The 13,883-nt window shown below is 43.5% G+C and overlaps 1 protein-coding gene across 7 annotated transcripts in view; it reads right to left on the minus strand.

Annotated features, from left to right (window-relative positions):
* NHSL1 (NHS like 1) overlaps positions 1–13,883 on the minus strand; it is a 176,466-nt gene that overhangs the window by 98,754 nt on the left and 63,829 nt on the right. For 2 of the 7 annotated variants that reach the window (XM_039707444.1, XM_039707443.1), the window contains exon 1: positions 1,658–2,375. The exons of the other annotated variants lie outside the window; for them this stretch is intronic. In XM_039707444.1, the coding sequence (XP_039563378.1) occupies positions 1,658–1,862 (205 nt within the window). In that variant the 5' untranslated portion in view covers positions 1,863–2,375. Of the gene's footprint in view, positions 1–1,657; positions 2,376–13,883 lie in introns of those variants that run through there. 7 annotated transcript variants of the gene reach the window in all.

A 13,883-nucleotide genomic window follows, 5' to 3' on the forward strand; every position in this document is an offset into this window, starting at 1 on the left:
GTTAGATTTATGATCCAGGCAGCTTTCACAAGTTGAGTCAAATTGTTCCCTGCAAAGAGGAAATAAGCCCTGCATAATCTGCATCTCCCCACACCTTCCCTTCCAAAATGACATACTGTAATCTCCTCTATAGGCAGGCAGGGAGGCTTTCATAGCTTGCTGCCCAATTACAGGAGGAATTCTGCCCTCCCCCTCCAGCCAGTACAATGGGTTCTTTATGTAAATCACTCAGAAAAATTAATACACCATTAATCCATCAGTAAAGCTTCCTTTCCCATCTCTGCCCTGCAGCGTGAGCACAGGCTAAGGAAGGCAGCACAAGAAACTTTATGGAAGTTACATAGAAGCCAGCAGCACGGCTCAATGGTTCTTCTGATCTGTGCAAGATCCCATCCCACAGGCATTAGAAGCTAATCTGGCATCACTGTACAATATCAATATACAAGCAGTCAAAAGTAAAAATTACTGGTTGCAAACACAAACTCCTTTTTTAGAAGTTTTTCAGCAGCGAAGTAGGTTAAAAACAATCTTCAAAGCACAGATTAAAGTTGTGTCCTAGCATGCAGGGAGCAAAACACAAGCATATACATCCTGTGTTAGTGTTCCTGCACACAAACCATTTACTAAAGCCACAATCTGTTCTGACACGGAAGTGAAATGCTGGTCAAATAGCTATCAACTGCTCCGAGAAATGAAAAGAAATAAAAGGCCCTTTGAAGATCAAATGCCCTTCGAGAGCCTGCTTGCTTTTACAAAAGTGACCTTACAGCACAACAGAGTCAACCTTACACTTTCTATTAACAAACTACTGCTCTGGCAGCACCAGAGAAATTACAACCAAATCACTCACTGAGTATTTTCAACCTTGCGTGCACACACACTCTGCTGCCCGCCAGCCAGCTACTGGTCCTGCTCACCAACTCACATGGGCAAACTTCTGAAATTTGTTTTGATTTATGGCAAATATGAGGTAATTGTTTATTTAGTGACCTGACAAACTTAATTCAAAAACAGAACACAAAAAAAAAAAAAAAGTACTTTTTAGAAGTCTCATATAAAATATACTCCGGGTCTTAACATTTCAAGGGTTCAGTCAGAGCTATTATCTCGTATCCTAGATGTCCCTCCTCTCTGTGGAGCAATTCCCATCACTTTCTCATCATCTCTTTTATTTTGCATCTGGGACCTCTTCTCAGTCTGCCCTCATAAAACAAAATACACTTAAACTTTTCCCAGCAGGACCATGAGGCAATCATCCAAGAAAAGCCACCCGGTCATTTAGAAGTGGAGTCTCAAACTGCTTTCGGTTCCACATTTTGAAGAGAGATTCTAGCTGCACCTGCCCAAAGACTCTGGCACCAATGATTACCGGCTACAAGAAGCATAAACAAAACTTACCTATATCCCACACAATCAGTACCCAGATGGGAAATTAAAGGTTTTTCCTGTTAATTACTATAAGCTTTCACAATCTGAACCCCCCAAAAACTTGGCAAGGCACTGCTGCACCTCGGCTTTTGTGCTGCCCTCCTTCCTCCTCCTCCTCCCCCACCTGCGGCTCCCGGCCCCGGTGGGACCCGAGCAGCGGGACAGAGCCGCATGGAGCAGGGCTGGCACTTCAGCAGGGATCGCAAGGGTTAAAGAGAAAGCAAGTCACCTTTCCTCTGCGGGCTCCGGTAGGTCCAGTTCTCGTCATCCTCGTCTACCTGCTGCACGCACATGGAGGAGAGCTCCCCATCGCTGCGAAACAATCTCTTTGTCTGCCTTGACAAGGACGAGAAATTTATCCAGCTGACAGCACGCGAGAGGGAGCCTGGGTTTTGTTTGAGTTTGAAAGATCTCGAAACACACTCCTTTTTCATCTTCTTTCAAGCCAGCCACTGGCGTCGGTTCCAAAGAGACCTCTCTGAAATTGTTCCTGTCCCCTTTCTCGGGAGGCTAAACAAACTCAGCCCGACTTCAGTCCGGGTTTCTTCCCGCTGCCCTTAAACCAGCACCAGTATGGAGGCAGGTGGCTGTGCCAGCGCAGCTCCCCTGAAGCTGTTTGGATACAGCACTCAGGGAGCTGCCAAAGAAAACAAAGGGGAGAAAAGCAGCAGAAAAGTGGCACCTTGCAGCAGCTCAGCGGAGCATGTAAGGGCTGAGCAGAGCATAGCACCGAGGCAAGTGTTTTCCCCATTCTCCACTCCACAGCAAAAACTGTACCTCCACTCTTGTCCCTGGCATCGCTGCCCTCTCTTCTGGCTCGTCAAAAACAGCCCACGAGGAGGGCAGAGCAGGCAGGGATCACGCCTTGGCATGGCACAGCTCACGAGGGACAGTAAACTTCTGCCGCCTCATCCCGCCTTCCCTGCTCTCCCTTAGAGAACAGCCTGGTGAAGGAGCTCCAGGAAGGCTCTCCTAACAATAAAACCGACTGCGTGGCTATCGCTTAGGATTAGAGTGAAATATGATAGGCTCGCTCTCCTAAAAGCAAAACTCCTCCTTTCCTCAGCCAGCTCAGCGGCGGCACAAACTTCTGAACTCTGCCTGCAGAGATAGGAAAGCACTTGCGCACCTCTGCGGACTTGGAGCGGGGGAAAATAAAATCCTGGAGCTTTTCCACACCAAAAGCATCCTGAACAGTGTGCTGAAAACATTGGTGCTCCTGTAACTGGTGGTACATTTGAAAAGAAACTCAATAAAAGTGCATAGACATGAAAAAAATCTGAGCAGATATTTAGCGATCGGTCTCTCACTGGGGTCACTACAGCTCATAAAACAGGTTTCGCTCCCAGCTGTTACGTTCTGCTGCCTTCTCTTTAAACTGGCAGCTAGGAAAAGCACTCCACAGCGTGAAAGTTTTAAAAAGTCGGGCACTACTGGAAGCTGCAGTGCTTGTCCTGCATGCCCGTACCGGTGCTGCTCCCAGAAGGGAATAAGCCTGCAAGATGGAGGGGCAAAGGGAGCATTTTAAAGCAGACGGGCGTTGGTTATACAAAGGCACCCCAAAACCCATGGGTTTTGCTGGAATTGGTCACCAAGATAAAAGTTGACAAAAAAAAAAAAACCATACAAGTTTCTATCTCGCAGGAAAAAAATATATAGTTGAATGTGGGAGATAGCCAGTAAGGTCAGCTCAGTGAATCCTTATAAGTAAGTAAGTAAGTAAGTAAGCCAGTAAGGTCAGCTCAGTGAATCCTTAAGGAGATGGTACTAGTGAGGAATCTGAGGAAGAAGGAAGAGGAAAGAGAACACAAAACCATCCCCTTGATCTGAAGAACAAACATTAATGTGTTAACGTCCCAACGGCTGCAGATGATGTTATCAAAAGGACAAGGATCGTAAGAAAACCAGGGTGCCTGCCGTGTTCGGGCTCCCAAGCTGCCATCAGATTTACACTATTGCAGAACACGCCCCAACCCCTTGGCAGATGCTACCGCAGCCTTCTGGATTCTGCTGCACAGCCTCTTCAAAACCATTAAAAACAAAGGCTCTGGCTTTTTCTGAAACTTATGGCTCTCTGACTCATAATAAGAGGATAAGGTTTAACCCACTGACTGGGAGGCAAAAAGCTAAGTACTGTATCAGATTACCCTATGAATCAACCAGGCACACCAAAGTGACCTTTGGCTCCCACTAACACAGCACAATGGGTCGGCCAACTGTCTTCTGTAAATAATTTAATAGGCTGCATTTAAATTGACCTCACTCCAACAAGGTAATGCATATGTACATACACAGGTCTCCCACCACTTCCCGAACCAGTGGTGCTGTAGTGGGGCTGCAGCTGAGTGTGTGCTGAGTGGGTGTGAGTGGGAGCTAACACACTGCTAACACTCGCTTTTCTCACTGTGTCATCAGTCCTTCTCGTTGGGTTTTCTTTTGTCTTTGTTAACAGACACCACTCCCCATCCCTGATGAGACAAGAGACCTGTCTAGGGTTGGGAGGTTTCCTTTGTTTTTCTTCCTTTCACTTAAAAGAAGACTTGAGAATGTGGAGTGAGGTACCCCCTAGAGACCCAAGCACTGTTCCTTTTGGAGCAGCTCATGTACAAATAGGCAGGATTTAATATAAAAATAAAAAAAAATCAAAGACCACGCTTAAAGTCAACTTAGTTCTTTTGACAAAAAGCTAACATTTGGAATTGCCAGTACTGAAAAGTACAGAGAACTGTAGACTACCACAGCTATTACTGGCTAAATTATACAGGGCCAGATGTATAAAAACCCTGGTAGGAACTGCAGAATCACAGTCATCTCCTTTCCACTCTACTACTTAGAAACAGAAGATCAGAGGAACCAACAAGAAGGAAACCCTTTCAGGTTAACCCAAAATTGGGTAAATGCCAGGGTAAATCCCAGAGGCCTGCCCAGAGTCTAGGCAGCAATTTAATTTCAGGAATTTTCCTGACCTGTCTGTACCTCTGCCTTTTTAACACGGGGCTGAGTCACAACTTGGTGATGCAAGAGCAAAAGCACCGTGACTGACCATAACATTTCCATTGTTACTGTAAACAGAGTAGCTCAGTGCTTTGCTCAGAGCTTGGTATTGTTCAATTTCATTGCAGGAAAAGTTCCATTGCTATACCCTTCAACACTGTCACTACCACAGAATACTTCTTATTTCTAGGTGACAAACTTAGTATCAGCATACATCGTTATACATGTGGATCAAAAATAAATTTCCCAAGATCAAGAGAAAACAGCAATTACCATTTGAAAAACAAAACATAGTGAGCAACTATTGCAAGTTAAACCGTTCTTTAATCACTGGCCAAATACAAGGCCACGGAGTTGGAAATCTGTCCAAGAGGAGACAACGAGGCTGGTGAGGGGCTTGGAACACAAGTTCTGAGAGGAGCAACTGAGGGAGCTGAGGTTGTTTAGCCTGGAGAAAAGGAGACTCAGGGGTGACCTTATCACTCTCTACAACTGCCTGAAAGGTGTTTGCAGCCAGGTGGGGATTTGTCTCTTTTTCCAGGCAGCAGCTGACAGAATCAGAGGACACAGTCTCAAGCTGCGCCAAGGGAAATACATGTTGGATATTAGGAAAAAGTTTTTCACAGAAAGAGTGATAAAGTACTGGAATTGTCTGCCCGAGGAGGTGGTGGAGTTCATAATCCCTGGATGTGTTTAAAAAAAAAGACTGGGTGTGGCACTCAGTGGCATGGTTTAGTTGAGCTGTTAGGGCACGGGCTGGGTTTGGTAATCTTGAAGTTCTCTTCCAACCCGGTGATTCTGTGAAATTTTAGCATTTGAAACATTGCGGAGGCTTAAATTTAATTATGTAAAACACACTACAATGCCATAGGAAAGAAACAAATACACTTCTAATAAGCTAAGCTAATTTTCCAACCTGTTTTCTCCGTTATGAAGACGTCATACAAGTATATAGGCTTCATATTTTCCAGGTTATGTATGTAAAGATTAAGGCATTATTTTTGGTGCATTTTTTAAATATAAATTCATCTCAGTAAAAAACATTAAGGAATCACAGAAGAAGAAGCACAGGGCTTGAAGTAGAAAGCTAAACTGGTTCCTTCCCATGCTCTTTTTTATTACTTTATTTTTAGAGGTGAACGAGACCAAATAAGCATAGTCTCACATACCATCAGGATTTTTACCATGTATCACTACCGGATTGTCTAAAAATTCTCTAAAAGTTGTTAAACGAACACAGGTACATGGTTCACAGCCACTGTCTTCTCTCAATGCCAGAAAAAAAGGCAAAAAAAAGTTTCACAGAAAAGGTTTCAGGTCAGTGTAAAAAATCAACAAAGCAGAAAGACAAAAACCCCAAAACGCCACAGACATGATCCAGTTTTGGCTTTTGGCACAATTCATATGTTAATTTAATTCCTACATTTCCTAATCTATCATTTCTCATTACTCAACGAGGCAGTAACATGGATGATTCACAATTACAGATTGCTGGGATAGCTTGTGCTCCAACAGCTGAGAGGACACATCTCTCTCAGGCTGAGTGTTTTTCTTCAGGTGATAACAACTCATCATCAGCCAGTCATAAAGCCATTTGGATTAAGCACCGGCAAAAAACCATGGAAAACACCTTCCCTGCAGTCTCATCCCATCCTTACAAAGATCTTGCTGCAGCCAGCAAAAGGAGAGGGGTGCTCCAGCAGCCCTAAAACCTCTCCATCCCAGAAACCACCCCAACATCACCAGACCAGCTACATATGGTCATGTCCTCAGTGCACTCATCATCTCCAGGCAGATGTGGGGGAGTTTCAGTCAGTTTTCAAACCTTGTCAACCTGACCTCCATAGGAGGTGTTTATCTACAACATGCCTGTTTTTTACAGGCACCCTATGAAATGCTCACATAGCAAACCCACAAAGTAATCCATATTCCTGCAGGACTATTTACACCAAAGCAGCCACAGAGAGCATTCTGGTGTGAGAGGGCTTAAACTTCCAGTTAAGGCTGTGTCCCTTTTTATGTGCAGGGCACATAAGTGAGAAACTTTCCCTCCTAGTGTGAATGGTGGACCTGCAAGGGGGAAAAATGGTATTGAAATAAAGGAACAAAAATGAAGTTGTTCAAGATCACAGAATGGATAAGCAGCAAAGCTAAGAAAAGAAAGTAGGTCTCCTGGCTACCAGCCTTGTGCCCTACTTAAGTAGGCCCTGTCTCACACAAAAGCAATGCCTATTAATTGTTTCTATCACAACCCTTACAGAACCTTTGAATGCCCTAATTATAAAGAAAAACTTCCTTTCTGTTTGTACCCTTTTGGTTTTGCAGTTTTTTTGGTTGGTTTTTTTTTTTTTTAATTTTAAAATACACCATATTCATACTAAAGGAGGAGGGAGTTTTATACTGTAGGATTGCTTCAAAGCAGCTCATCCGCATTTCCAACTTTATTAGATCCACAAGGAAAACAAAAAAATCATATTTCAGACAACTATTTTATTCTACAGAGGATAAACCAGCTTTTGGACAGGTCTGTATGATGCACCTGCCACCAGTCTCTCTTCCTCCTTTCAGCTTCTGTGTCCCGGAAGGATTCACTGTATCAAGGCAATTTTTCTCTGATTCAACAGATGCACTTGCTTCGATAGGGAAATTCTGTAAAAACAGGGGTACAGTTTCTGTAAAGTCCTAGGCTAACCTGGAGGTGTTTCTCCCCTCAAGAACAGCTGTGTGTGGGGATAATGATGGCTCTTACTGAGAGAAATTGAACAAGGAACACGAACAGTACAAGCAGGCTGCTAGCCAAAAAGATATTTGTAAGAGGGGCGGCACCAATGCCAGAATGGACCAGAAAAAAGAAAATAAGCTGTTCTTCTCTAAAATACTTTGATGCCAAAAGAGCAGGCAAGTAAAGTGCACATAGAGACACCCACCTGCTTCAGCCACATACAAATGCATTCACAAGCTGTTGGCTTTCTTCATCCGTAATTCCAGAACTGATGCAAACCCCAAATTTAATAGAAAATGTGCTTGCATTACTGATGGCAGGAGCAGTTTCCAGTACTGGGCTCTGCCAGGTAAGAGCGTGATGGATGCCCTTAAGGCATTTAAAGACCTGGCGGTGTGACACCCGGGGACGTGGTTCAACGGTGGACATGTGGGACCCAGTGATCTTGGAGCTCCTTTCCAACTCCAACAATTCTATGATATTCTGAAGGATATGGAGGAAAGGGCTGAATCTGCGTTAAGTGCCAGCCTTGCCTACACAGGACGAGCTTTTCCTTCGCGAGGTTTGATGCTGTCATACAGCTTAAGGGGACAGTAACGGGGCTTTGGTGACCTCGGGCAATGTGCAAATATTTGGGTATTTCAGGGGCAGCCCTCGCAGGGCAGCGCCGGGCCGGGAGCGAGCCCAGCCGGAGGCGGGCAGCGTGTGCCGGCAGGTGGCAGCAGGGATCCAGCCGGGATCCAGCCGGGATCCGCGCTCCCACCGCCCGAGGGACCTCAGCAGCGACACAGGTGACACACGGTAGTGAGTTATCGTTCAGCAGTTTGCCTGTAGTAAGCTGTTATTATCTCTGCTTGAAACGCAATTTGCAGTTTTAGTGGTTTTGCATTCGGGCATGACAAGTCACGAAGTGAGACAGCTCTGCTGAAAGCTCCCTCTGCTGTAGTCACCGCCTCGATTCCTGCCCTCTCCGGGGCTGTGGGGCTCTTGCTTTCACATTCCCCGAACTGTAGGGTCACCTCTTTTCCGAAGCTGAGGCTTGGCCAGGGAAATATTCTGCTCACAACTGTTAGCCAACACATCCCAAGTGCTGATAGACTGGGAAGATTAACTATCTTAGTATGGAGTTTTTGTGGACAGAGTAAGTTTTCTGTGTGAAGGGAAATGTTTTTTTCCCCCAGGCACTCAGCTGTTCGCTGAATCACCAGAAGTTATCAACAGCAGCTCTGATCAGCAGGGGAAGTCACTGACAGAGTCTGGGAGAGAAAGTGGAGAGGTGGTCCAGCAGCATTCAGCACCTCGGCACTCCTCTGCCCCACTGCACTGACCCTTAGTCCAGCAGCAGCCACCCGCACAGCTGGCACCAAGGATGCTCCGAATGGAAGCACCCTGTATCTCACAGGCGAATCCAACCTCCCAGGAGAGCTGTGTGCTTTTGTAGCACCCTGTATGCACAGGTACTCCTCTTTGCTCTGCAACGCTCCACAGCGAACACCTGAGTTTGTAAACTCAACTTGCACTGCTTTAATCTAAATTGTAACATCAGTTTTAGTCCCTCCTGCTACTTGACTCGGCATGTTCCGTGTTCATACTAAGAAGGGGCTCAAAATACTTTTAGTACCTGACTGCACAGAAACTTTGCAAGACACCAGCTACATTAGAAATTTACAAACAGGAGGCTTTGGTGAAGCCAAAACAAGAAACTTCTACGGAATCATCCAAGTTTCCTATGGAAATGCTGACAGCTGTATTGAAAGTAACTGGAAGCCAGTTAAAGACAAACTGCATAAAAAATTAGTTAACATGTAATTGAAGATCATTCTGCCAGCAGGGAAGCACCCTAAGACAACTAAATAAATGTCTATTTCCCACTTCTTTGATTAAGAGGATGCCAGGGAAACTGCAGAAGGGATAAGGCTGTTTGCTTTGAGGTGGAAGCCCTCTGCTGGTTAACATAAACTAATTAGCGCATTAATCTAAATGTTTTCGTAGATAAGAGAACCACAAAGAACAAGAAATAATACAGTGGCTAAAGAAAAAGCAAAGAACTATCAGCATCTCAGAAATCCTTATTCTTATTTTTTTTACTTTTTTCCTGTTTGTATTTACATACCCTTTGAATTACAAAATATGCAATTTAATAAATCATACCACGTCTTTGCAATAATAAAATGCTAAAAAGTAACTTTAGAACCCTGTGAGACACTTGGGCAGACCTGGCCATTCCAACACTAAAAACACAGCTCATGAGTGTTATAGACAGGTCTCACTGTTTGGTATATAAATTCTTGATGTATAAACTCTTATATTTCTTCTTATAGATACAAATACTTTTTGTGCACATAGTTTTTTCTTGAGTCCTGTATCTTTAGAACACGTTTCAAAATGACTTCATAATCAAACCAGCAAAATTATTTACCTTACTGAAACTGTATGTAAGGCTCTTCTAGGAAGCAATGTAAGCATGTGCAGTTTCTGTAAACCACGCATAAATACTGAACTTCAGAAGACAGACAAAGGGCTCACATTTGCATGTGTGTGCACAGGTACAGGGCTGCAGCAGTGCTTTTTCAGTTTATTGCTGTGTTTACATGCCAGCTAAGCCTGGCACATGGTAAGTGCAAAGGGGTGTGTTGCAACTCTGGACAAAATTTGTAAATGAAACTCAGCCCCACCACACCTGGAAAAATGCTGCAATCTCCTCTCTTCCTGACAACAGGCCCTAGGTTAAAAGAAACTCATTTCTAGGTGGAGGATGAGCACAAGGAATGTTGCTGACACACAGAGGGTGAGGAGGGAAACACTGAATTTGTGTCTTAGTTACTATCCTACATAGTTATATTTAATCCCAATTAAAATAGCTCTGTTAAAAGCTTGATGAAAATGCAAGAGAAAACAAAACTTCTACAATAATGAACATATGGCCTATGTGTGTGCTCTCTCTGTATGAAGTGCCTGTGCATGTGCTCGCTCCATATGTACACATCCACATATTCAGCAGGAGCACTGTGACCAAGAAAAATTTTCTCCCTCCCTGCAATTTCTCCTTCTGTCTGAAATCAACTTTGATTTTTATTGTTTTGTTGGTTTTTTTCTTTTTCAGTCTGAAACACTTAAATATTTTCCCCTACCAACAGAATTTCTATGTGAAAAAACCCCTGAGAATGCAGAAGAATAGTATGCAGGGTCAATCCTGCAGAGCCTATGGTCCCCCCTAAATAAACATTTGAGACACAGGAAATGTTCACATTCATCAGCTGTGAAAATAAGGTGAGAACAGGAGGTAAAATTAAAGTCCAAGTTGTCCTCAGGAGAAGAGAAGCAGGATAAATAAGGACATTCAGGCAAGCAGCAGGAATAATCTGATGCTACCTCTCAACCACTGGCATGTGAAATAATCAGCTCAACAAAACAGTTGCTTAGTCACAGTTGAAAACCTAGGAGTATCAATTCTTAAATCATAGCACAGAGAAATTAAATCAAGTGTTTGCAATCTTCTGTAATTTGCACCACATCATCTTGTTTATGTATCTAAAGAAAGCTCATCTTCTGGCACTCACTGAAATACAGGGTGGGGAGGGTAGAAAGTGAAAGAGAAGTCACATACTATTGAAATTACAGGTGTAAAAAATGTTTGTTCATCAGATACTAATCTGTTGAGAGCCCAGTGGATGTCTCCCACAATAGTAACACCCCAAACCCACTTCTCCCAAGCTGGAGAGTTTAGAAAGCAGATTCACTGCCTTCTCACAGCCAATGCCAACCACCAATCACCATTTCAGGTGGTTTCATCAGGGCAAAAAAGATTCACACCTTGATAGTCATTGTTAAATGAAGTCATCCAGACATTTCACTATTAACCAGTGGACTAAATTACAGGCTTAGTCTTCCCCTAGTGCTTTTGCCTGCCCACAAGACAATCTGCTTGGATTACCCTGCCAGCTTAAAAGCAGCTCTGAGGTACTCATCACCCAGGTTCTTCAACACCTTCCTTTTCAGATGCTTGAAAACCAAGCATCAATCTTGATGTATCCTTCAGCTTGACTTCTCCTATGGCCAAGGCCAAAATATGGCTCTAGTCTACACCATAGTTTTTTTTCTTCTTTTGGCACAACTGGCAGCCCACATGCTAAATCCAGTATTTCATGATGTCTTTTACCTTCTCCTTGTCAGAAACAAGGAGCATGGCTAGAGCTGGATACCCAAGCTTCCACGCTTACACAAAAAGAAGCAGAGCAGGAGAACATGCCCAGGTCCCAGGGCAGCACAGCACCACAGCAATAATATGTTTTGACATCCTTCAGAAGGTGATTGGTGAGAAAAAGAAGGGCCAAAATGGAAGCCAACCCTTTCTTACTGTATTTTCTGTGTAAGTAAAGGCCACTAGAGATAACAGGATGTGTCACATCAATTTAAATGAAACACCTCCCCCAAAAGAAAATATTCAACTCTGTACTGTAAAAAATAGATTTTTATTGTAATGAAATCAAAACAAAGATTTCATTAACTGCTGTGTTTTTCATGTAATTCTGCCTGTAAAGTCAAGTCACCTTCCCCAACAAGAACACTACATCACTAAATGCAAATGGCAAACAAATTACATTGAGAAATGAGATACGTATTATTTCACTTGCAGTAGACATTCCTTATTTACAGGCATCTGGCAAATTGCCTGCAGTAGAAAGAGATGCCATATAGATATTCCTAAAGAAATAAGAATACAGACACATGGGATAAGATACAAAATAAATTCATGCAGAAATACTTATTATCTAATCATGTACTCTATCCATCACATACCACATTCTTGTTGTGCAATCAAGTATATTCACCCAGGGGAATCCACTAAAAATGAGAATGCTTCATATGCATTTATTCATCAAATAAAAATAACAATAGTTTCTAGATGGGAACTACCACCTTCTTTTGATTCACATGCCTCCCATGTTACACCTGCTCTAAACTCATCGAGTTGACAAGATTATCAAGATTGGTTAGAGAGCCAATATTTCTCTGGAGTACATTTTTCCCCCCAACACAGTGAAGTGGAAAATGTGCTGGCCCTCACAGCCGGCTTTGGCATAGAGATAATGCCATACTCTGTGGTTAACTGCTAGCTCTTCTTCCTCCAAGGCACTGAGTCATCTCTGCTTTCCACACTGGTATCTTCCAAACAATTCTGGGTAAAACTCTGCTAGTTCATTCTCACCAAAGACATTGTATGAGAGCACAATTACACAGAAGGGATCGCATATTAAACAAGTTTTTTTTTAAAGCATTCCATTAAAAAATGTGCAAGGCAAATATTGCAGTAACTATTAATCAAGTCTAAAATTAAATTAAAACTAGCTTCATGAAAGATGCCTGGCCATTTTCTGGTATTTAAGGCTTTCCCTTCAAGCACAAGCACAGTCACAGCAGGATTTGCTACTCTCATCCACTGGCACCTTTTCCCAAGCTTAGACAAACAGATGTGAGGAGACGCTTTCAATCCCTACTTGCAGACAGCATTGTTTTTTCATTATGACAAAGTGTTGCTGAGCTTGGCAGAAGAAACCACCCACTTTCAGGAACTCCCAGTGTAGTTAATATTCCTCTGCTTAACAAAAGATGCCTTGGTCTGAGGCTGTTGCTACAGGCTGTTGTTACAGCACTGCACCCAACTGACCTTAATTTATGAAGAGCTGCTTTAGTTACAGGATCCTGAGTTATTCTGTGTAGTTTAGGACCAGGAAAATGCAACAGATTGACAGGTCTAAACATCACTTAGGAGGGGAATGAATAAATTAATAATATCACATACTGGCTAAAATATTTGGTACCTGCCAGCATCATTCACCAGTGCTTAAAAGACATCTTAAAATCCAGTTTGATTGCCAACTTAGTGTGCTACGTGTTTTGTCTTAAAGGAAAAAAAAAAAAGTGTGCCACTTTTTAGACTATAAAGAAACTAAATGACAATGCACTTGCTTTATGTCTTCCAAATTCTGGGCGCTCTAGGGGTCACTGCGAGCGTCTAAAAAAAACCCCTTAGGACATCCACCAGGAGAGTGCTTGCAGCCCACCCTCCTGGGTATCAATGGGATCTGCCCTGAGGTGAGGGCATCACAAAGCACCTTTTCTCTTGCTCTCAGGTAGAGGCAGGAGAGCAAGCTGCTGTCCTTCCCACCTCTGCGTGCACCTGAGCTGGGCTCATCCTGCACAAGCTCCGCTGCTTCGGGCACTGCCGTGACACTGCGACCCCGGCCTCCAGAAATGCTGGGATTTCTTCTAAATCCCTGCAGCCAGCCAGCTCATGGCCCCAAACCAGCTGTGTCAGCACAACCCAGGACCCGAAATCTGAAGGAGAAGGATGGACATGAGCACGGAAAGAACAGGAGCTCCTTCTGGAGCAGGGTGAGGCAGGTTTAAGCTGCTGTAGCCCCATGCCTACAACTGTTCAGGAGTTCTGCAAACTCTCCAGTTCCCTGGTGAGCAAATTCAGGGTATTGATAAGGAAAAGAAGGTCTGAGCATAGTACTTTTCTGGATGTCTGTTCAGCTTGTACTTCAAAGTAAAAAAAAATAAACCAAAAAACCCCCAAACCAAACAACCACTTTGGTCTTCAAACAGAGCTCTTCTTTTGGGAGAAAATCTGTTTAGAGTGGTGTTTCTTGGGTGTGGGGTTTGTTTTTAAAAAGTGCTTTATTTCCACTGTGTGTGGGAAAATGATGCCTGAAGTCTTTGGCAGTTTTCAACA

Source organism: Passer montanus, unplaced genomic scaffold, assembly GCF_014805655.1.
Source record: "Passer montanus isolate IOZ18808 unplaced genomic scaffold, ASM1480565v1 scaffold2, whole genome shotgun sequence".
NCBI lineage: Eukaryota > Metazoa > Chordata > Aves > Passeriformes > Passeridae > Passer > Passer montanus.